The 25,235-nt window shown below is 38.6% G+C and overlaps 1 protein-coding gene and 1 pseudogene across 3 annotated transcripts in view; one reads left to right on the forward strand and one right to left on the reverse strand.

The window, feature by feature from the left end:
* LOC143620165 (uncharacterized) overlaps positions 1-25,235 on the forward strand; it is a 159,478-nt gene continuing 134,243 nt past the window's right edge. Inside the window, exons 1-8 of one of the 2 annotated variants that reach the window (XM_077091907.1) lie at positions 1-95; positions 878-928; positions 1,020-1,125; positions 1,787-1,972; positions 2,309-2,716; positions 3,045-3,134; positions 3,210-3,286; positions 3,353-3,374. In XM_077091907.1, coding sequence (XP_076948022.1) covers positions 881-928; positions 1,020-1,125; positions 1,787-1,972; positions 2,309-2,716; positions 3,045-3,134; positions 3,210-3,274 — 903 coding nt within the window. In that variant the 5' untranslated portion in view covers positions 1-95; positions 878-880 and the 3' untranslated portion in view covers positions 3,275-3,286; positions 3,353-3,374. Of the gene's footprint in view, positions 96-511; positions 929-1,019; positions 1,126-1,786; positions 1,973-2,308; positions 2,717-3,044; positions 3,135-3,209; positions 3,287-3,352; positions 3,375-25,235 lie in introns of those variants that run through there. The other variant, XM_077091908.1, reaches the window with a different exon arrangement.
* Positions 4,432-7,014, reverse strand: LOC143620325 (tubulin alpha-5 chain-like; annotated as a pseudogene). Its single transcript, XR_013151322.1, has 5 exons — positions 6,716-7,014; positions 6,076-6,290; positions 5,805-6,004; positions 5,210-5,716; positions 4,432-4,992 (listed from the first exon to the last, which is right to left on the reverse strand). The product of XR_013151322.1 is annotated as a tubulin alpha-5 chain-like (transcript).

Raw genomic sequence — 25,235 nt, forward strand, 5'->3', positions numbered from 1 at the left:
AAACACAAACAAATCACTCACTCATTCATTCATTACAAGATTCTCTTCACCTTTATCCATCCATACATCCATCTGGTAATTAATCTTCTTAATCTGTTATTGGCTACAATATGATATTAATTCATATTCCTTCAATTTACCTTATCATATCATTCATTACTTATTCATTTCTGTCTTATCTCTTCAATTCATTCATGGGTTTTTCAAATCAGCTTTAGGGTTTGTGAATTTGTTCATTTTCTGTTGTTTTTCATACTCTTGATTCCAGTTTTTATCTTTCTTGAAATGATAACTGGCTGTTTGTTTATTTAAAGAATTGGTCTTTTAGGGTTCTTGCTCTGTTCCAAATGTATTGTTATAAATGTTTTAATTGTTTAGTAAGCTTGTAGAACCTGATCTTGCATAGTTACACATGTAAGTTACAAGAAAGTCTCCATTTTTTGTTATGTTTATATGCAAGAGTCCATGTGAACAATTTAGTGTATCATTATAAATGCTTTGAAATGTACAAATATATCATTTTTATGAAATTCTCATTAATTGCCCCTTCGTAGAAAGGGTAGAATGGTAATTTAACTTACTGCAACTTGCTTAAATGTACATTCCTAAATATGAAGTTAGCTTTTTTCTTTGTTGACAATTATTTTGGACCACAAGGGTACCACAAAAAGAGGTTCTTGTTTGAATTTTGACTTTTGAGTGTCAAATGATTAATCTTTTGACTTTAAAGTTGACTAGAAAGAGCTTTTAAGTATTAAAAATAGTTAAGTATGTTTAATTTCGTAAACGAGTATGTGAAAAAAAATTTGTTTATGTGATTCTTGAAACAGGTAATACACGTTTCTTCACTAGCATTTATTTAGTTAAGATTTTCAAGAAAATGTCAGGTGGAGAGATTAGAAACATATCTCCAGACGATATACAAATGGTAACGTTTTTGACCCGCGTGTAGTTTTGTTTAATTACACGTGTTTTTTAGTTTATAATGTAATCAAAAGATTATAATCATTTGGTTACAGGTTCAAAATCTCATAGAACAATGTCTGCCATATTACATGACTCAGAAACAGGTAATAGGTATTCTATATCAGCAAGAGAAAATTGAGCCAAGCTTTACCGAGCTTGGTGTGTAATTTATGACTTTAGTTTATTTAATTTCATCATACATTTTACACACGTGGGACTGTAAACGAACCCGAACCGAGCATGTTCGTGTTCTTTAGCTTAACTTTAACCGACAAAATGGTCGAATATGAATAATTGTAAGAACGGGGATTTCTTGTCCGTGTTCGTTCGTTAAGTGAGTGTGTTCGTGCTCATTTGTGCTTGTTCATTAATAGTATAAATGAATGGTTTAAGAACATAAGCGAACATTATTGAACATAGATGAAAGAACATAACTGAGCGAACACCAATTAAAAGTAAACAATAAAATAAATTGGTTGGGCCTAAAAATTTATCAAAACTAGACTAAACTGTAATGACAATCATATACTAGACTAAATTGTAATGGTCCTAAAAATTTAAGTGAATATGTAAATGAACAAACTCAAACAAACATAAGTTAACGAACAAAACGAATTTTCACAAACATAAATGAACGAATGAGACATGTGCTATTCATGTTCGTTAGTTTGACAAATAAATGAACTTAAACAAACGTCCCGGCCAAACGGTTCATGAACGGCTCACCAAACGTTCGGTTTGTTTGCAGGCCTATACACACGTTTATACTAATCCTCTCTTTTTTCTCTTTTTTTTCCTTTGTTTTCTTTTCTTTTTGTAGTTTGGCAGAAACTTGAAGAACAAAATCAAGATTTTTTCAAGGGATATCATTTGAGATTAATGGTGAAAGATCAAATAATGGAATTTAATAAGTTGCTTGATAGACAAGCTGCATTGATGCAGCAGTTGGGGCCCACCGGAGTTGGTTTCCAACCCAAGTCTTCCAACGGGTCTCATTTGTCACCAAGTAAGCATTTTTAGGGCCCAAATTTTACTTAGCAAGATTAATGTGAAAGAAATTTACATTCTTGTTGATTATGAGACGGCGGAATCACTTAAGTTTGACTTTCCATATGTCTGGATGTATGAAATGTTGACTATTTAAAGATTTACGTGTAAAATGACCCCTTAAATAATCAAAATCCATTTAGTGGTTGCTATTTTAAATACTCAAATAATCAGAATCGGTTTCACTAAGGGTGTGCATGGGTCGGTTTTGGGCTCAAACCGAACCAAAGAATTTTTTTTTTTAAGTATACAAAAAGAATTTGTTAAATTTATTATCGGTTTCCCTTTTTACCAGTGCATCAAAATCCAACCTGTTATGTACCCGAAAATACCGGTATTCCTCTGAAGACAGAAAACATGACCAGTTTCTCAAGAGGATTTAACAGTTGTGGACTGCCAATAATACCCTCACGGGACCCGCAACCTCCTCCTAGAAGGATTGATGGTCCACCAAATATTATTGGAGTAACGAGCAGTGTCTCTGTGAAAGCCGAATCAAGTTATTTGGGTAACTCGAGGTTTATGTATGGAACCGATGGCAATGTTCTAGAAACACGTCCCACAATTGGTGAAGCTTCTGTTTCGTCTTTTAGTTGTTTGGAATCTGACCCGCTTAATGATGGATCTTTGTTCGGTATGCTGGGTCCCATGCCTCAAAACTTTGGTCTTTCAGAGTCAACTCCCGACTTCGCCAATAGTTCTGGTACGACCCTCGACTTGTAAAATGGTTATTTCTTGTCTTGTTTTAGTAAAATGGGTAAATGTGATATTTTAACTAGGATTTTAAGGGAATATATAGTATTTGGTATTTTAAGTTTCGAATATTGGTAAATATATGATATTTACTATGTTTATAAGGGTGTATATATATATATATATATATAATCCTCCCAAGAATTTATTTCAATGCATATAATCGCTTAAATCAGTGTTATTCAAATAACTATTTTGTTATTGTTATTGGAACAATATTGTTTTTTTAATCTTAATTAACATGTTAATTATTATTATTATTATTTGTTAATTTTCAGATATGCTAGACAACTTCTCTAGGTCTGCTTTTCTATCATCAGATAGAGACAGTTTCTTGGACTCTCATAGTAGTACCTTAGAGCATCAAGGTATTTTATTTATTTATATTGATCACTTTTATTTTGATATTGAAACCAGTTAATTAACATTAAGTTGTCTCTCAGGTGAAACTAAGAGGTTGGAGATACCAGAAAACTTAGGTTTTGAAGATTTCGGCAGTGAATCGTAGAACAGTTCAATGGTAGTATGCTAAACCTTAAATTTAATGAATATTGTGACATTATATGATTATTGTGTGTTGGTGCAGGTTAAACTATGTTATAGGGGGGCATAAATCTTGTAAATAGTTTATGAAATGGGAGGCTTCAGAATTCTCAAATGTTAGTGGTCAATGTGTGCAATGAGGAGGTAATAATTAGTTTTAGGATGGTGGTTTACAATTATAGGCATCAGGAATGTGTTTTGAGGAGGTTAATACTTAATATATCAAAAACAATTTTTATAGCAAGTTAAAATGTATTTAACATGGATTGTCTTAGAAACTGATCTATATGTACTATTGTACTCAACTTGGATTGTTTTTAAATCTTTTAAGTCGTCGAGGTGAAGTCATGAAACTAAATGGTTAGTATATTTGACAGGACAGCTATTTTGTGAGTAGTTGGGATTATTTATATGATTATTTGCACGTAAAATTAGTTATTTAAATAAGTAATGTTAAGTTATTTATTCAAATTCAATATTAAAGTAAGGCCACATAGATCTTTTAAGAGGAAAGCAAGACATTTTACACTCAGGATCTAGGGTCACAATTCTTGATGAGGATATAAATAGTGTAAAATATGAAGAGGTTTTTTGGTGTCATAATTAACGTGTTTAATAAATATTTTGTGTTCAGCTTGACTCGTCTAACCCATTTTAATAGCGTCAACACGTGTACGGCCCATTTAACCTATGATATTATAACTTGTCATCCCATTTTATAACAGTGTAGTGAATCCCACATCAGAAACTAACCCCCAAGAAATACCACACTTCATATGCATCAACGTGTTGTGGGTGTTTAGGTTTAAATGAGATGAGAACTACACTGTCAAACGTGTCTCCGACTCTCCGTGAGGGTAACTCAAGGCAGAGATCCTTATGGGCAAAGCGGACATATTGATATTAATTGGTCTTAGGGGCTAGATGTTACACATTTTATGACCTAATTACAACATGTCAATTAACCTGTTTGGCTTATTTAATTTAAATAAGTTACATTGGTGTGTTCTGTTTACAAATTTTAGTATGCCCAGGATACGGTCCGTAGATATAACACAATAAATGTACCATCATTCAACCCGTGACGATTCGTGACACCCCTTTGTAAAACAACTTTTCAACTAACAAACATCAAATTAGACATTACCACTAGCAAAACATAACTCTGTTCATCCATTAACATCAACTTATATACTTAAACCACATACTTACTACCACACCATATTATAGTTTTAATCAACTTTTATGTTCATAGCAACATGATAATAACAATAGTAACACATACACAATTAAGTTTAGAAATCACTCCACAAAAGAAACTTTCTCCAGATAACCAAAAGTACAACAACCAGCAGTTGAATCACTTAATACTCATCATCCTCACCTTCACCTTCATCATCAACACCTTCAGCGCCAACTTCCTCATAATCCTTTTCAAGAGCCGCAAGATCTTCACGGGCTTCTGAGAACTCACCTTCTTCCATACCTTCACCAACATACCAATGAACAAAAGCCCGCTTCGCATACATCAGGTCAAACTTGTGGTCAATGCGCGAGAAAAACTCTGCAACAGCTGTGTTGTTGCTTATCATGCAAACAGCTCGTTGCACCTTAGCAAGATCGCCACCTGGCACCACTGTTGGTGGCTGATAATTGATCCCACACTTAAATCCAGTTGGACACCTGTTATCAATTTAAAATTAATTAGTAAATATTAAATAAAAACGACAGATTCAGGGGTGTTGGATGTGTGTTTTGATACTTGATTATTAAACATTTTTATGGCTGTTACTTATTAGAGTAAAGGTGAAGTATGAAACTCAATGGAGAAATAATCAGAATCAAAAACACATCCAAACGCCCTTTAAAAATAAATAATCAAATGTAATTAATATCTTACCAATCAACAAACTGAACGGTCCGTTTGGTCTTAATTGTAGCAACAGCAGCATTAACATCTTTAGGAACAACATCACCACGATACATCAAACAACACGCCATATATTTCCCATGTCTCGGGTCACATTTGGCCATCATGCTAGCAGGTTCAAAAACCGCATTTGTAATTTCAGGTACCGACAGTTGTTCATGGTATGCCTTTTCAGCTGATATCACAGGGGCATAAGAGGAAAGCATGAAATGAATACGCGGGTATGGGACAAGATTTGTTTGGAACTCTGTGATGTCAACATTAATTGCTCCATCAAAACGTAATGAAGTTGTTAAAGATGATATTATTTGAGAGATGAGTCGGTTTAAGTTGGTGTAAGTAGGCCTCTCGATGTCTAACGATCTCCTGCATGTCATAAATGGCTTCATTGTCCAATAAGACGGCCACATCTGTATGTTCTAGGAGAGAGTGCGTTGAGAGAACACTGTTGTATGGCTCCACAACTGCAGTTGAAACCTATAAACAAAAAAATGCGTTTTTGAGTGTTTCGAAAGTTTATTTAAGAAAGTAATGATAATGAAACAAGAATATAAAAGTAATTCACCTGAGGAGAAGGGTAAATGGTGAGCCCAAGTTTTGACTTTTTACCATAGTCAACCGACAAACGTTCCAAAAGCAAAGATCCTAAACCAGAACCAGTACCTCCACCAACAGCATTAAACACTAAAAACCCTTGCAAACCGGTGCAGTTATCTGCTAACTTTCTTACTCGGTCAAGGCAAAGGTCAACTATCTCCTTCCCAACTGATACAATTACCAAAACAACTCTCAGTCAACATTATCTTCATACAAAAAGCATTTGACATTACAAATACCTGTATAATGACCCCTAGCAAAGTTATTAGCAGCGTCTTCTTTTCCCGAAATAAGTTGTTCAGGGTGGAAAAGCTGTCTGTAAGTCCCCGTCCTCACCTCATCAATAACAGTCGGTTCAAGATCAACAAATATCGCTCTCGGCACGTGTTTTCCCGCACTGGTCTCGCTAAAGAACGTGTTGAACGCATCATGTCCAACACCGACTGTTTCGTCACTGCAAATTCATTAACAGTTTAGCTAAAACAGACATCTCAGCAATCAACACAATAACAAAACATTCCAACACTAGTTTAATTGTAAATTATCATGACTAACATATATGATCTTCAGTAGTTCAGTCTAGTACCAATTATACAATCAATAAGCAAGTCAACCACAACTGTGAATAACTCGGATTCATGACCTAAATCATTCGAATTAATATCACAGCTTCGAAAACACACTCGAATTAGTTCAGATTCATCACTAAACTCAACTAACACTTAACAATATCAACAATAATCATTACAGAATCAAATTACGAGCCGTATATAGGTCACATGCGATAATATCGTGGAAAAACAGAGAATATGATCTAATTAGGCTAAATTAACATATAATTCACATAGATTAAGTAATAAACGGAAAACAGTAAGAGACCTTGGCATCATGCCATCGGGCTGGATACCGTGTTCGAGGCAATAGAGCTCCCAACATGAATTGCCGACTTGAATTCCGGCTTGGCCTATGTGTATGCTGATGATCTCCCTCATATCTTCTGCAACTGCAACTTAATTGAATTGAAATTGAAGCTGAATTGAAGAAGATTGAAATGAAAACCCTAATTCTTCTGGTTTTTGGTATGTAGAGCTGTTGACAAGAGGATGACTTATTATATACGGCAAATGATAATGACATGTGTGTGACAGTGTCAAGAGTGTGTGTACAATTCTACACTCTGTCTCTATTATTATTATACTACCTTTTGAACCCGTGTAATACACGATAAATTTCAATTGATAAAAACTAATAAAGTTAGTTATTGGAAATAAAGATACACAACTAAAGAGAAATAGAAATTATAAGCATACTAGCTTATATCCCGTCACGGGTTGAAAAAAATATTTTCAAACATTAATATTAATAAATATAATCTATGAAAATTTAAAAATCAAAATAACATATAACCAAGTAACTTAAATGTAAACACAATTAAAGATAAATAATAAGTACATAAAGTTATGTATACAAAAATTGAGAATTTAATCAATTTATAAACTTATATACACCTTTGGTGCATCCAGAACCCGGCCCTCAACTTGAGTGCATGCGTTGCTGATAGTGATGACAGTTGAGTTAATAACAGGATCAATGCCTACATATTTAAATAAAGAACATCATCCACCGTTTAATATTCTTGATTTGAAGTATCAATTCATTATGTTATAAGAAAAGCGTACACCACTCAATGCATTCATCCGCTCTTTTGGCTTTTGTCTAGATAACGCCTTCGTATAACGTTGTAACGATACCAATTCTTAAAGCTATATATAGCATAAAAAGAAAGTACAACAAAATTAGAATGTAATTTAAAGATCATTTTTAACTTATAACATAATCTGATTTGAATTAATTACCTCGAGGGGGATGTAAACGGGTCTCTTTGGTTTCCCAACATCTAGGCATGGGTAGTCACGAGATTGATGAACTTCTATACGATGATGTTTGGCATAGTAGTCGTACACTGTTATCTCAACATCTATGCCTGGGCCGCCACTATTCTTTTGTTTCATTAAAAATCTACAAACCCAATTTAAATTCAATTGTTTTGAGTCATTTAATTGATGAAAACCTGAAAAAGACATCAATTAATTTGACCTACTTCTGTTCTCCACAAGTTTTTTCACTCAGCCCGATAATTTTATGTTCTCGGTTAGATGGAAACGAATTGATATAGAGGCTCTTCAACGTTCTTTTTAGCCTATTAAGCATAAACAAAGAGATTACATAAATAAAAATGAATTTACTAAAAAAATTATTTGAAAACAAACCAGACTTGTTACCTTAATCCAGTCAATTGGTCCATTCAACTTGCGGCGGACCAGACTTGAGAAATCTGCTTTAACCAGCATACTTTGACCAGTATAAAAAAATAAATTTCTGACCCGAACTTGAGTCACCAAATGTTATCTTTGTTGGTTACCTAAATGTATATATCAAATTGTGAAAACTTTGGAATAAAAAAGTTGGTAAACATATTTAGGTAAGGTGAATATAACTTTTCTAGAACTTTTAGAACTTGAAAAAGTTGGACCTCGAACACCCCTACACCAAAGTAAAAACCGTTACTAATGGCTTGGTTCAACCGTAATCAGAATGTCCAAAACCTACAGGTTGACTTATTAAGTCAAACTACAAATTTTCCAAAATGCCCTTTTCGAACCCATAACAAAATCTAACCCGAAAAAAAATCAAGATGTTATTTCCAAAACTGCATTTGCAGTTATAAACAACCCAAATACCTGGCTTGCTTACAGTTTCAGAAAACCAGTCATTCCAAGGCATAAGTGGGCTCCTCACATCCATAAGTTCCACCTGCTCATATAAATTTTACGAAGTGATCAAACAAATATATAACAAATTAAATATGTATCAAACTATCAATACAATAACATAAAGAAAAAACTAATAATGAAAACACTACCCGTCAAGAGAAACACAAAAAAATTTGCATCTTAGATATGAATAGCCAATCCTTCATTCAAATTTAGTTGTAGCATGGCACGCTCCTGTAACTAAAACAAAAAAAATCTGGTCAAAGACGAAATCACATTCTTATTAGTTTGCTTACAACACAATATAAAAAAAATCAATAAATTATAACAAACATGTGTAATATGGGGAAATGACATACTCCCTCCTGGCCTCCTTCCCAATTAAAATTTCAACTAATTTCATTTTGTAATGTATGGTGACAGTTACAACATAACTTTTTGTATCAATCCAAATATTACCCTTTTGCCCCTTGTCTTCATGGAAAGACATTTTACGCATGTTTAATAATATTTAAAAAAGTAAATTGAATTACATGTCAAAACAAAGTTGCTCCATGAATGAAAATCCATAATTTGCCACCGTATTTCCGAGCTGTATCTGCACCAGCTTGCATGTATTTCTTGAATAAATTTGGCAACGCAGTTTCTGAGATCATATAATAAAACAAATTATTAATAAATCTTAATAAGATGAACAGCTAAAATAGTTGCCAACACGAGAAAGGTAAGAGTTTGAAAGGTACCCGGAATTCCTATCCCTGTATCCTAACATCACAACGTATTCACACAACGCTTTCATGTGAATGAGATTCATTATCCTCGTGTCCATTTCTTGCCAAGTCATCTTCGTTTATCTTAGGTTCCAGCTGGCATTCAGGATACGGGTTTGCTATCACATAAAGCTTAATCTGAAATTTTCCTTGATGAGTAAACTTGATAGCATTGCTGCAAAAATAATATTCAGAAAATGGGTAACCTAAGAAATTATTATAAAAATCATAAATTAATAGTTTAAGTGTTGAAGTCAAACCTGATTAAGTTGGTCAGAATTTGTCGAATCCGTAAAACATCACCAATAACCTACAAATTAATTATAAACCTTTCTTTTCAGTATACATGTTCACAATACAAAGTAATAAGCTTTTGTACTAATCTAACCTCCAACGGGACATCATGTGCCACGTGTCCTTTAGCATCTTTTTAACGATGCTGCTGCAGATTGAAGTACATGAATAGTTTTATTAAGTATACATAATAAGGCTAAAGCAAAGAATAGTTTTCAACAACAACATCGTTTTTTGATGAGCATGCAATTACAGAGAAAGGATTGTGACTGGGAAAACTACCTCCAACTAAGTTTGGTACTTTCTGATCCATAAGAAAACATATTAATAATACAAAATCAAATGATTATTATTACAAACTAAAAATTAGGGCAATATGTGTTACCGGAGGATGGTTGCGCCTCAAAGATTGCTCGGTAGCGGTAGATACATTACATGGAAAATCTTAAGTAGAACCTTTTACACAAAATTGATCAGATTATGACAAGATTCATTCAATCGAAGTTTACCTCTTTGGATATATAATCGTTTGTAACGAACCTGTGATTATAGAGTATGGTAGACGAGTGAGCTTGAATTTAAAAATTAAGAAACCGATTACTGTAACGAACCTTTGATTTTGAGCAAATAACAGACGCTTGAATCAGAGAATTGGATATTCGTCTTGGATGATGAAAGAGATTGAGATTTAGAAGAATGTGATTTAAAATTTGAATTTTGAAATCTGAAAGATATCATCAAATGGAGGCGTGGACAATCTAATTGTTGAGCACGTTAGTAAATTAAATAACACGTGTCTCAAATGCATATGACGGTGACACGTGTCAGAACCTGTTTTCTTTTATTATATTTAGAGTCTTAAATTTACAAATTTAAGAAAATCTCTTTATATATAACGTTTGTAGTTTTATCACAGGTATTCCCTTCTTCATCTAATATCAATAGTTTAAGAGTACGTCTGCTGGTTACTCTGAATAACGCAACATATAATTGTTCGTAGCTCTTGTTAATCATCATAGCAAAGCATACTGAAAGCGAAAAATGTCTTCTGTAGAATTCGATAAATATCGGTACCGGTATCAATTAACATTTTAGTTCTAGATAAAAAGGGTGAACATCAACATTAAGAAAAAAAATATTGTTTCATTATCATTAACGTTAAAAAATTTTGAAATATTGAAATCAGGCGACAAACAAAAGTGTAAACACTGATCGTCCATTTACTTGATTTCGAAAGAATAAACTAAACATAAGTAAGCAATGAATAAACAGTATTATTTAGCTTTTACCATTGGGCTCACTGTGAAAATCATTTCCTTGTTTATTATCCTTGAACCTGAGTTTCGAACTACATTACATTATATCGATCTTGAAAGAAAACATTATATCGACCAAAATGGCTACAAAACAAGGAAATCAAACACAAGAAATTCAAAACAATCAGTTTTCAAACATGAAAGCAAAATTGCACCGTCATAATTTTAATGCACCGTCATGATTTGATAACTCAAAAGATCGATCGATCGACTTTAGAGTGTGAAATGGTGGTTGGCAAAACTGAATTAAGGTGTTCTTCAAAAAGTGTCCAGTTGCTGCAATCTTTTGTGACTCTAGGTTTGTAGATAAAAAATCAAAATGAGAAAAGAACCAATGTGAATTGTCAAGTTTGAACAACTCAACCAAGTAAATGATGCAAAAAATGGCAATATATTCCACAAAATATATCTCTTTGTGGTTATAAGAAAAGGAAAATAAGCTTACACTTGTGCTATTCTTTTTACTGTGTAGTCTATCCAGCCATCAGAACGTGCATCTAAATATTATCTTGTGAAAATTCTATACATGTTACGGTACTACATCAAACAAAAATTAAAGGTTTAGAGTTATGCACTAAGAGAAAAAAAACTGTGAACATAAGTGATCAACCTATTCCCACAATAAAGCTGCCCCATAAACAAATATTTGTACTCCAATGTCTTCAACTACAAGTGAACATCAAATTAAGTGGTCATAATTTTATCCAACGCATCAAACATATTAGTTTTAAGTAAAAATATTATCATATTCCTCTACACAATAAATAAATGAGAACATAAAAAACCGTATGAATACTTATTACATGTAGATTAATCCGCATCTTGGATAATCAATTTGTTGAAACCCTTAGAGAAACTGCAAGTCAAATGAAATCAATTAGATAATGGGATCAATCAAAAACCTAGATTCAAAGACGTATGATAAAATCAAATGTGTATAAGAAATTGAATGATATCGTTGAATTAGATTACCTGATATATCGCCGCTTGGTTAGATGAAATCGTCTGATGCATAGAGGCCATGATGAAATCGCCATTGTGAAGATGAAATCAATCTGTTCATTCACTTCACTTTGATAATATAAAACCCTAAATCGAAACCTGATAGGAATCGTTATCGTGAGAATGAAGATTAGAAAAGAATAGGCAAGAAAAACCTAGATTCAATCATTATAAGAAAGTAGATGATATCATTAAATTAGATAAAACGAATCGTTACCTGGTGAATTGTCACAACCCCCGACCCCTATACCCCGGGATGGGAAGCCGCGAACATTGATTGGTGATATCGGTGTTTATTAAATTATTTTGCAGCGGAAAATTTCATCAGAACCGTAGTTAGGAAAAATGATCAGAGTTATAAAAACACCATGATTATTATTATGATAAAACGGGAACACAATCCCTTTTGATACAAACATAAGTTTTATAGGGTTAAACCCATATTTACAAAACACGTTTCTTTATTCTGGTGACAAGCCACTTATTTAAGCTGGAAGCCCGCATGCATCATTCCTTTGTCTCTAACAAGTCACCTGAAACATGTTTAAAATATTTGATCAGCAAGAAATACTGGTGAGTACATTCATTTGTAAATGACACATTTTACAGTTACAGCATTAAGATGTTTTTACACCTGCCTGCTTACAAATTACCGAAAGGTACTTGTCACTCGACCGTATCTATGACTGTGGTCATATTACTTATTGGCTAACACTTGTCCAATAAGTAACATGTAATAGCCCAGTATGCAAGCCTTGTATACAAAACCCCACAATACCAGTAGTAACCATCCCGTAAGTCTACAGAGACTTAATCACTGTAATGTATTCAAAATACTTATAAAAATATATTTGAAAACATTAGACCATCTATCATGAGTTTTATAGGTTTTGAAATCATCATGACGGTGTCGGAAAAATAGTTGTCTCACGCAAATGTGAGTTGTATAAAAACTCGAATGTCTCACCTTGCAAGTTTACAATTAAAGAAAGCTTCCTGGTATTAAGCACCTAGGTTAAACACAATGTAGTATAACTAGATTAGTATAAAACCAATAATCATAACGATAATCACGAGAGTAGAAACTTTACCCGATGGCACAATTTCGTACCTTAACAGGCAGAGCTTTCGGATTCGTGTATATCTCTTTCGATCGGATATCGTTACGATACTCGGGTATTATACCGTTATCTTAATATATAAAAGTATATGTGTGTGAAATCAGAGAGAAAGTAGAGAATTCTGTGCGAAAAATGAACGTCCCATTCACTTCCTATTTATAGCAGGTTTTGAACCCCATCGCGCTACGCGATGGCCATAAATAGAAAGCCATCGCGTATCGCGAAGTAACTTGTAGCTATGATGAGTCATCCCTAGGCCTGCTACGTGGCACGCCACGTCGCAGGGTACGTGTCCACTGCGTAACCTCCACGTCGCGGTACGCGATGGGTAACCCAAACCCGTCGCGTATCGCGATGGAAGGATTTTTTTTTCTTAATTCCCAACAAAAAATACTAAGGCGGCCCTTAAGCGGCTCGCGGCGATGCAAGCGTGCAAAGTGTGCCATCAAAGCGCCACATTGCGCCCATCGCACTTCGCCCGAGCCCTTCGGGTGCTTCGCACCCTCCGCTAGAACCACTGGGTGTGATATGCCTTATAAGAACATTAACATAGAAATTTCCTTTCTTATAAAGAGCTCACTAGTTTATTAATCTAGCGATGTGGGACAAGAGTTTCCAAACCTATTTATACTATGGTGGGAGCCTCTCCTTTTCTTTCCTCCACCAATGTGGGATGGAATTTTCCTTCTTTAAATTCCTTACTTTTTCCTTCTTTTGTTCCTTTATTTTTTTTATGGTTGGTTATATGAATCGCCGCCTTGTCAGACGAAATCACATAAAAAAAAAAAAGACCATGATGCAATCTCATAGTGAGAAGAAAAGAAGTCTGAGATACTAAAACTCTAACTGGAGGATTGTTTTTAACGTAAATTAAATTAAAGTTAACTAAAGCCAATAATATTTGTGATCCATGGGTCATATAAATTAAACCTATAACCCATGGGTAGCATGGATTAAGGAGATTGAAGTTTAGAAGGTAGGATGAATTTGGTTATGACACATCAGCATTTAGTATTTTTGTTTATTAGTAGTGTTAGATATAGTTTTATATTTATTTGTTTATTTTGATTTTTAGAAATTAGGAAGGAATTAATTAAGTTTAGATATTTATATGTTGATGTTAAATAGGTCATCTTCGGGAATTGTCGGGTCAGAGTTCGATGAGAACTTGAAAATTTTGATCGAACGTGAAAATCCGTTTTGCAAATGAATGATGTATTCGAAAGTTGACATAAATAGAAACTATTTAAACAGAAAAAAAACATTATTTAATTGCTTTTGCATTTAAGAACGTACAAATCTACAATAAAAATGTGCATAAATAGTTGTGTTTAAAATATAACGGGTGTATCCGATACAAATGTAATTAACTTACTAAACGTACAAATAACTATAGTAACTATCATTGCTCCACAATTTTAAACTATAGTCATTACACTAAATAAAAGTAGAGTCATAATAATTAATCTAATTCAAAAACTATAGAGTAGTTAAAAAAAACAAAAACCTATAGAATAGTAATAATTTATCTGATATGTCACACCCTCACTTAGGGCCTAGGCGTGTGACCAATAGTTGGTTACTGCTTTGAAAATATATCAGAGTTTTAGCGGAAGTCTTTAAAATATTAATTTATCTTTTGAAACATTAGTTTATTTGTAAAATATAACACAATATTTGATTTAATATAAAGCTTCTCGAATAATAAATATTCAAGGGTTTGATTTTCAAACCTTTGTTTTATTTATAAAACTTTGTTTAAATATTGTTTGCAATATTTTAATAATTTAAAATATTGAGCCATCTCTACCTTGCGAGCATCTATCTCCATGAGTTGGCTATAATTTCATGCTACCTGTGCTAACTTTATTTCCTGTAATATTTGGGGGGGGGGGGGAATACGTCAGCGATATGCTGGTGAATCGTTGACTCTAAAAACATTTTTTAAATCTTTCTTTGACTGACAAGATAGTTTTCATGAAACAATCTCAGCAGAAACGTCTATTATTTCTGGGATTGTGCCACTTCCATACACACACAATTACGGTTCTTCGGGAATTGACACCCTTTGGAGAACTTTTATTATGACCTCTAGTCTGCGGCCACGTAGCCTTGACTGATATACTAGATTGATTATGTTTGGATCCAGACACATGTGTACTCGGTCTGAGTTGTTTTTATTTTCTATCTTGTATTTTAACAGGGATCACGTAATCCCATAAATCTCTTTTTGACTGTCTTTGTTTAAGATAAACAACCCGTTTATCTTGACTGATTGAAAAAGGTTTAACGTATTCACCTGTGATTGTCTGTTCTGAATGATGTGGTGATCTCGTTTGAAAACCTTTGTGAATGAATGAATGAATGATTGACTGATTGTATGATTGACCTATAATAAAATAGGTTTATGTAAATACCTGGATCGTCTCTTAATCCGGCTACAGACCTTTAGTCTGGTTTTGACAGCTTAAACCTTGATTGATCTTTTGTTTGAATAAAATATGTTTGATATGAATTCCTTCTCTTTATTTGCTAACCATGTGCTACGTTACTTCTTCAAGAAGAAATGTCTATGATATGTTTCTTCTTTAAGAAGAAACATCATTTATCTATAACCTTTGTTTGTTAAGTCTTATGTTTCTTAAAAATAAAGAAACATTATCTTAACTATAACCTTAAGTTTCTCAATCATGAAAAAACTACATATTTACTATAATCTTTGTTTAGACCATTTTGTATTTCTTAATTATAAAGAAATTTTATTTATTTGTTATACTTTGATCAAGGTCTAGGCTATACCCCCGACTAGGGTCTAAGCCTTTGGAATAATAATATTTTTTTGGACAGAACCCATACCTTGCTTAGGTTATTATTTTATAGATTCTCGAGCAGCACTTTGACGCTTGCACGTACTTTGAGAATCTTGATCAACAACTCCTCAACACGCAAATCCAGGCAACGTTCGGGAGTCGTCGGGTCGTGCACGTACTTCGAGGCTGAATGTTGGGTCGTCTCGGGTTGACACGGTTTACAAGGTTGTTCCGCGTTTCGTGGTCGGCACGCAAAACGAGGTGCGCCGGTCGTCGGGATTGTTGTTACGAACTTCGAGGTGTCGTCGGTATATGGTGCGGATTACGAGGTTATAGTTTTTGAGTCGGTGGCACGGATATCGAGGTAGAGAGAGAAAGTTTCTAGAGAGAGAGTGGGGTGGTGTGCAAATGAAGGTGTCATGGCCTTCCTATTTATAGCTGAAAAGTGGTCTCATCGCGATACGCGATGGAACCTTTCTCTTGGTCATCGCGTATCGCGATGACACACATTATTTAGAGAGTCCCACGTGTCGCCACGTGGCGGACACGTGTCACATTCTGAAACACCCTCTGCCACGTGTTGCCACGTGGCGGACACGTGTCATCTTCTAAGATACGTTATGCCACGTGTTGACACGTGGCCTGCCACGTGTCGCGATGTCTGCCACGTATCACCTCCGGGTGACACGTGTGTGATGTGTCATCAAAGACCATCGTGTATCGCGATGGCCTCTTTGGCTATGCCCATCGCGATGGGTCAATAAATCAAGATTTTTATTTTTAAACCCCCTTAGTTTTACTAACTTGTCATTTTTGGATCGAAATTTCAGGAACGTTACATAATATCATCATAATTACTCTACTTATTTATATATTTATCACGTTAAAAATTGTTTATATTGGCCTTAAGTCCTAACACAAAATATAAAACTTGATACTAATTTTCTTTTAAAATCTTTTAAAAGTGAGTACAAACTACAAAATACTCAATGAGTTGGGTTATAATATAAAAAAGTTGTTTTTATCTTAAATAATTGTAAAAGTATTTGCTATAATATATTTTATGTTAGGTTTATTGTGTAAAAAATTCACACAACATTAGACAAGATTTTACCTTTTCATATGATAAAAGTAAATGCGCAAATATAATTTAAATACATATTCTCTCAACCTTCTCTACTCCAAATTTGCTTCTATAAAGGTCGAAGGACCATTGCTCTAAATAAACAAACGAGTTGTTTTTTGTGTTTGTTTTTATCAATAAAGGAATAATAATATATCATCTTATTTTGTTTTTATTTAACAAACTTCCATCAAGTGATTAGTTAAACAATGGGTTGATTTACAGCCTCTTGAAAAATCCAAAGAAACAGGAGGACAAAAGTGTCAATTGATGAAACATACATCAAGTGGGGGCTTGAAATGTTGTCACAACAAATGGGTGGGCCATGCTTACCGATCACAACACATGCTTTGCTTTTCGGATCGATTCTAAATATCCCAATTATTGCCATTTCTTTAATCTTTTAAGAATGTAAAAGATAATGATTTCGCAAAATGAATTATTAATCCACCCTTGAGTTGGATTAAATTAACCTTAAGATCTTGTTATTCAAAGAATATAATGTTTATGTTGTACATAGTAATATAGTATTGGTGTCACATGAGTGTGAGTCTCTGACACCGTGAAGAAACACTAAGTGACCCCGGGCAGATTATGGGTAATCTGGGGGCTAAGTAATGTTTCCCTCGAAGGTTAGGTCCAGCAGAGTAAGTTGTACTTCAGGGAACCTGCAAAACAGACACCGTGAGCTCGTCACTGAGAAGGGGGGGGGGGGTTCCTCCTTGTGACCACCCTCCGGCGTGAGAATCAGTCTATATTGCTCTTTAAATATAAAAGTATATGAATACTATTAGAGCAATTATCAAGTAAGTTATACGAGATAGTAGATGATGAAATGATAATACCATTTGCTGTCTTTTATAGCCGAAGGTGGGTTTCCAAGGGGTTTAGCCGGCCCAACACGCTACCAACTGTAACCTATGCACGTGCCCTACCTGTGAGTGGTGGATAGGTAGCGGCTGACACAGAGCAGGCGTGCCGTGCACTCTTCGTCTTCTACCAACTGCAGGCTAGGCACGTGGTCTGGCAGGAGTTGGTGGGCAGGCGGCGGCTATTGGTCACAGTGTTGTGGCGTGCTGTCTGCCACGCTGCTGTCAGTGAGCTGTCGCATTCTTGGTCAGATCTTTTGTCTTTACCTCGTCAGGTATCACGCAAAAGATCCTCCATACGGACTGGCCCATTTTGGCGGGAGTTTTCCCCCTCCCGCCTTTGCTCATTCTTTCAGGTGACACTGAATATTTGTAAGTGTTAAGCCTTATGCGTGTAGCTATGCTGTGCGGGTAGCCTTCCCTGATGGCTTGTATCCGCAACTGCGGGAACAGGCGGGTTACTTTACCATTGGGAGGCTTTTCCCTGCGTATGCAGCTTGCATACTGCGCGTAGGCTTCTCTGAGCATGGTGGGTCCTGCGGGAGTAGATGGTCTTTGCGCAGACATCCCTGTTCAAGGTGAGTCATGCGGGACCAACTGAGCCCTGCTGGGACCTACCTCTTCAAGTCCCCCCAGTCCAATGTTCTTCTCACGAATGTCTAATAAAGTGAGGTGAACTTTTGGACTTAAGCAAAGGGTTTTGAAAAGGGGTTTTTGTAAGGTTTTCCATGGGGGTTCTTCCCGCGGAAGTCCTTGTCACTTGCAGAAATTCCCGAGTTTCCTGCTTGGTCTTTGGGTATGATGCGGGTAGGTCTGTAACCTCCTCGCAAGTCAGGAGCATTGAGTCTTAGTTGTGCGGATTCTCCCTGTGGTTCTGGTAGTTTTTGAACATAGTGATCAATTATGTTTAAACCACCAATTCCATCTTGGAGCCTCAAACAACGTAGTACTCGATGTTCCCGCTATGCGGGGATATTATTTCCGTTTTCACAAGCATTGCCCAGAAGATCCTTCCTGGTTTCAATTCTCAGCGGGTGCTAGGTATGTGAAGGGTTTTGCCTTTACACTGTACCTGCATCCGTCTTACGGTTACTTTACTTCCAAGGTATTCCTGGCGTCCATTCCCTGCGGGTGCTAGGTATGTGCAGGGTTTTGCCTTTACACTGTACCCGCACCCGTCTTATGGTTACTTGGTTGCCAAATATTTTGGCTTCAATTCCCTGCGGGTGTTAGGTATGTGAAGGGTTTTGCCTTTACACTGTACCCACACCCGGCTTATGGTTACTTGTTTGCCAAGGTAAGGGGTATTTTCCCGCTTACTTTTTTGAACCTTAGTCTTCAAATTTTTAAATTTTGAAATTTGAAGAGTTGGTGGATGGATAACAACCCAATACCTCAAACGTCGTGCGACGGTTTCTTCTGACTGTGTCAGGACGTGCCAGAAGTTATGGCGACATGACATGTGGTCATTCCAGTTGCTTTTTCAGGCGCGTGGGCACGGGATTTCGGGCGCGTAGACGCGAAATCTCTGGCACACGTCCTTTTGACAGCTGTTGCCAGCTTGCCTTTGCCACGCGTCATAGTTTCATTGCACCTTTGATTTCTCTCTCTTCCGTATTAAATTCATCGCATTAATTGCGATTACTATATAAAGGGGGAGAGGGTTATTTGCAATTCACACTTTCCACTTTCATCTCTTCTTCTCCAGTAATTTCCGGCGAATTTCTCTTTTTCGGTAAAGCATTACTCTGAAATCTCTTCTTTCTTCCACCATGTCTTCTCACGATGCTGATGATCAGAAGACTGCTGGCGAATGCCAGTGTTCTCTTCCTGTCGAGCTGTACCAGTATATCGTCAGGAAGTTCATGCTCGAGTCTCTCGAGCCTGAGTTTCCTGAGCCCCACCATACTGTGTACGATGCCCCTAGTGGCAAGATCGGGGTTTATGCTGCATTCTTTGTCTACGGGAACCTTAGGTTTCCGTTGACAAAGTTTGTGTACCGTGTCCTAGAGAGGCACGGTGTGCACCTGACAGAGGTGCACCCCATGGCCATTGCCAAGGTCCGGCACTTTGAGTGGGTGTGCCGGATACTGGGCCTTGAGCCCCTCGTTGACCGCCTGATGACCTTCTATACTTGGAGGTGCATCCAAGGGTGGTACACTCTTACAACCCGTATCAAGGGTTTAAAGATTTGTACCACCGAGCGGAGTCTTCGCTCATGGAGAAGAGAGTTCTTCTTCATATCCGCTCGAGCCATCCCCATTGCCATGAAGTTCAAGAATGGCCAGACGCTTCCGAACCTTCCCGCCATCAACTATGAGGAGGCGGAATGGTTCGCGAAGATATCCCGGGTCCAGTCCCCGGTTTTCCGTTTTCCGGAGTCGGCGATGGTGATGCTGGGGATGAGCCGGGTGTGGAAGGCGGCGAATGCGGATAAGGTTCCGATCGTCCTCGAATATGGTTCGAACTCTGTCCCTTATGGTATGTCTTGTTTCTTTTTGCTGACTTCGAATTTTTCTAAGTTTCTTGTTGATTTCAGAGGGTAACGATCTTCAGTCGCTCCTGAATCCGCGGGAGGAAGATGGTCCTGCGCGGATGGGTACTCGTGCTCTGGACGAGAACGAGTTGCCCATCTTAGAGCAGACCGCGGGTCGGTTCGTGGAGGTTTACCCGCCGGGCCAAGAGATCTTGAGCCACCGACGGCCAGGTAAGCCTATCTTCTATCCTGAACCCCTCAATGCTGTGCCTGCTGCTGGAGTTAACATGTCTTCTTCTGAGGAATCCGCAGAAGGTCCTCCGCTGGTGCGGAAGAAGAAGGCTGCCGTCGGGAAAGGCAAGGAGAGGGTCGCCTCTACGGCCGACCCGGTAGTCCTATCTGACTCAGAATCAGATAGTGCAGAAGTGGCGGGGAAACCCGGTGGTGAGGAGACCACCGCTCCGGAGGCTATAGCTGTTACCTCCGGGGAGGAAACGACGACGACGGTTACCGGTGTCAAGAGGCCGGTTCCCTCGGGTTCGCCCCCGCTCGTCCGTACGTTCAAGCTCAAGAGACCCCGTAAGTACCATCATGATTCTTGTCTAAATTTATTTCAAATAAATTTTTCTAACACTTTTGTTTGTGCAGGTGTGGATGTTAACGCATTCCAGGGTGGATTTGGAGCGAGTATTCCCCCGCCAATGACGGTAGGCTCGGTCAGCCTTCCCGAGGCGTCGACCCAGGCGCCTGCGCCTGCTTCCGCTGGTTCCAGCCTTCCTGAGGCTGTTCCGGCTGAGAAGATGTCTCCGCCGGCTGTGAGTGCAATTTTTACAGCATCTCTCACGGAGCCGGCGGTTACTGCTGCTGAGGAGGCGGCGCCAACAATGGCAACCACAGCGGCTGCCACTATGCCTGCGCCCCCGGCACCGACGGCCGAACCATCAGGTATGCGCCGGGCTTCCCGCCGATCTATGCCACCTTCCCGTCTGCCTGACCTGTTGGATGGATTTCCTTTAGGTTCAGGTGATGGGTCTGGCGGCTATCGGCCTGTTATTGACCCTACAGGTACGTAGGGTTCTTTTTCCCTTATATATTTTTATCATCTTTTCCTAACTGCCTTTGTTTCTTTTGCAGTGTCGGATTCCAATGAAGTGTATGTTCCAAGATGGAACATACGCCGAGGAACAACCCTTCGCACCCTTGTGGAGTGCGTGGACTGGGCTCGCCACGCTGGTCCTCATGGTGCGTTGGGGGAAGCCATGGCTAGCTACCAAGAGGGTAGGCTAACCAATGAGCTTCGGGTTCTCCAGGCCCGGACGCAGCCCCGCGTCGAGCTGCTTTGTCGTGAAAACGACAAGTTAAAAGCAGCGCGCGCCAAAGATGTATCTGAAGCGCGGGCTCTTCGGGAGGAGAACCGGCAGTTGGCCGCTGCCGCAGCCGAGAAGGAGAAGGCATTCAAGGCCCTCGAGGTTGAAGTCCAGGCGCGACTCGAGGCCCGCTCCAAGGCTGCCCAAGCTGTGAATGAACAGCTTCGGCTGGCCAAGGAGACTGCGCGAAACTCAACTGAGAGGGCTGCCAAGGCTGAAGCTGTTGCTGAGCCACTTCGCGAAGAGAATGAGCAGCTTAAATGTAAATTAAAGGCTCTTCAGCATGCTCATGACGCCTTGGCAATGGAAGATGCCAAGAAGCTGCAGGAGATCCTTGACCAGAGGGGGGTGCTTGACCGCACTGAAAGGAAACTCAAAAGCGTCGAAGAAACTGCCGCCAAGGAAGTTCAACTTGCCAACCTTGATAAAAGCGGAGCCGAACGTGCTTACAAAGAAAGTCAAGCTACCCTCCAATGGCTGCTTCGAGAAGCGTTGCCTCAGGTATCCTCTTTTTTTTCTTCTCTTTCTACTTGTAATTAGAAAATGTTCTAACTTGTAATTTTCTTTTGTAGGTTGTGCGTCGGGTCCTTTCAGAGACCTCTTACGACGATGCAATGAGCGCAGCCCTCAACGCTTCTCATGAGGATGGGGAGAAGACTGGCTTCCTGCTTGGTCTAGGGTTTGCTGAGAGAGGCTTTCCGCCCTCCAACTTCCCTTTATTCAATGTTAACACTGCAGCTGCTTATGACCAAGCAGTGAACCAGTACGCTGCCTTCCCGCATCCGGTGGTGGAGAAGGTGAATGAAGCTGCTGCTGCTGATGATGGGCTAAACATCCTTAAGACTTTCCTTGGACAGCCGCGCTCTGACGGTGCTGGTCCAAGCGGAGGTGGTCCTGAAGCCTGATCCTGAAGATCCCTTCCCACTGCTAGGATAGACTTAGCTTTGTATAGATTTCTTTTAGGCGGGTAGTTACCCGGCCACTGTTGTAATATATCATTGAAATATACGATTGTTATTCCTTTCATTGGATTCTTTGCTTTATAAACTTATGACTTGCATACTTAGTTTAAATTAGCAATTTTCCAAGTGTTTAGAATAAGTTAACCTGTGAACGTGGTTGATGATGGGTTAGAGTTTTGCTTCCTCCTTCGTGATTGTGCGGGTATAACCGTCACTTGCACTTGGTAGGATGGCTGAACTTTTGCCTTCATCTGACCGCGTGTAGGTTTTTCTTATCCTTTTTTAAGTGTTCATAAGTTAACCTTTTAACGTGGTAGATGGTAAGTTAAGTTTGGCTTCCTTGTTTGTGATTGTGCGGGTAAGACCGTCACTTGCACTTACAAGGATGGCTAAACTATACCTACATCTGACCTGCGTGTAGGTTTTCCTTAGAACTTTTTAACATTTTGGCGTTGTGTTTATGCGGGTATTGCCGCCTTCCACACGCAACTACTTCTTCCCGTAAGGGAAGTTCATAGGTTACAAGCTATCAATACATCATGAAAGGAGAATCATTTCCATTAGAAGTGGCTCTAGGCCTTTTCTTTACAAGTTGGAATTGATCTACATATAACATTTGCGTAATTGAGCTCCATTCCATGTTCTAGGGATGGGAGTGCCATCGAGCCTTTCGAGTCGGTATGCGCCCTTTCCCAGAACTTCTTTGATAACGTATGGCCCTTCCCAAATCGGGGCCAACTTTCCTGGGCGTTGTTGGTTCGAAGCCTCGTTGTTACGCAGTATGTAGTCTCCTTTATTGAAATTGCAGAGTTTTACCCGCGTGTTGTAGTATTTTTGCATTTGTCGTTTGTAGTTTTCTTCACGCACGGCGGCTAAGTCTCTGCGCTCTTCGGTTAGCATAAGGTCTAACCGTCTTTCCGCATCATTGTCTTCTGGTTGGATTAAGACCCTTGGTGAGGGTAGACCGATTTCGACTGGGATCATGGCTTCAGTGCCATAAGTGAGACTGAACGGGGTTTCTCCCGTACTGGTCTTCTTCAGCGTTCTGTTTGCCCAAAGGACGTGTGGAAGCTCGTCCACCCAACCGGATCTATGTTCCAAGAGTCTTCTCTTTATGCCTTCGACGATGCTCTTATTTGCTCTTTCCACCTCACCGTTACCTTGCGGGTGTGCCACTGAGGTAAAGGTGTGGGTGATTTGAAGTTCTTTCAGCCACTGCTGTAGCTTCTTGTCAGCAAAGTTGGTGCCATTATCGCTTACCAAATTCTGTGGAAGCCCAAAACGACAAATAATAAATTCCCAAATGAATTTTTTGATATGCTTTGCGGTTGTTTGGGCTAAAGGTTTCGCTTCTATCCATTTGGTGAAGTAGTCAATGGCTACCACTAGGAACTGAACATTCCCAGCTGCTGTAGGAAATGGGCCTGTCACGTCAATGGCCCACTTCTGAAATGGCCACGAGGAAGTGACAGGAACAAGTTCATTTTTCGGGCGATGCGTGTTGGGTGCGTAAAGCTGGCAAGATCTGCATTTTCTGATGTATGCCAACGCGTCCATATGCATCCCCGGCCAGAAGTATCCCGCGTTGTTTAGCTTGGCTACCACAGCGCGGGGGCCTGCGTGTACTCCACAGATGCCTTCGTGAACCTCCCTTAGGAGGTAGTCAGCATCTTGGTTGTCCACGCATCTTAACAATGGGCCAAGAAAGTTACGTCTGTAAAGGGTGTCATTGACCAGCTGATAATTCAGTGCTTTACAGCGTAGTTTTCTTGCCTGTGACTTTGACTCTGGTAACGTTCCTGCTTCAAGGTATTTTATTATTGGGGTCATCCATGTTTCTGTACCGGTTTGGATGACACAAATTTCCTTGTGCGGGACTGATGGTGTTTCGAGGAGTTCAACGCGGATGTCCTTTCCCAAGTGGGTGAAGGCCAGTGATGCAAGCTTGCTTAACGCATCCGCAGATTTGTTTTCGCTGCGCTTGACGTGTATCACTTTACAATCATTAAAATCGCGCATGATGGCTTTGGCCTGGGCAAGGTACAGGGCCATTGTGTCGTTCACAGCCGTGTACGTCCCGTTTATTTGGTTTGCCACTAGCATGGAATCTACATGGGCTTCCAAATTTTTTACACCCATTTTACGCGCAATCCTCAATCCGGCCAGGAATGCTTCATATTCAGCTTCGTTATTCGTACTTGGAAAATCCAGCCGAATAGCATAAGTATATTCCTGGCCTGCTGGATTTGTTAATTTTAACCCTGCGCCTGAACCCTCGTTACTAGCTGCTCCATCAGTGTAGAGTCGCCAGACCTCATTGATTTCGTGTGCTGGGGAGGGTTGAACCTCCTCCTGACACTCTTTCTCCCGTGAAGCGGGGACTTCTGCAATAAAATCAGCCAGGACCTGGCCTTTAATGGCTGGTCTCGGCTTGTATTGAATCGCATATTCTCCCAATTCAATTGCCCATTTGGCTAGACGTCCCGATAACTCGGGTTTGCCTAGAACATTTGAG

Source organism: Bidens hawaiensis, unplaced genomic scaffold, assembly GCF_021521415.1.
Source record: "Bidens hawaiensis isolate Kalapana, Puna unplaced genomic scaffold, B.hawaiensis_p1.1 tig00002553_1, whole genome shotgun sequence".
Lineage (NCBI taxonomy): Eukaryota > Viridiplantae > Streptophyta > Magnoliopsida > Asterales > Asteraceae > Bidens > Bidens hawaiensis.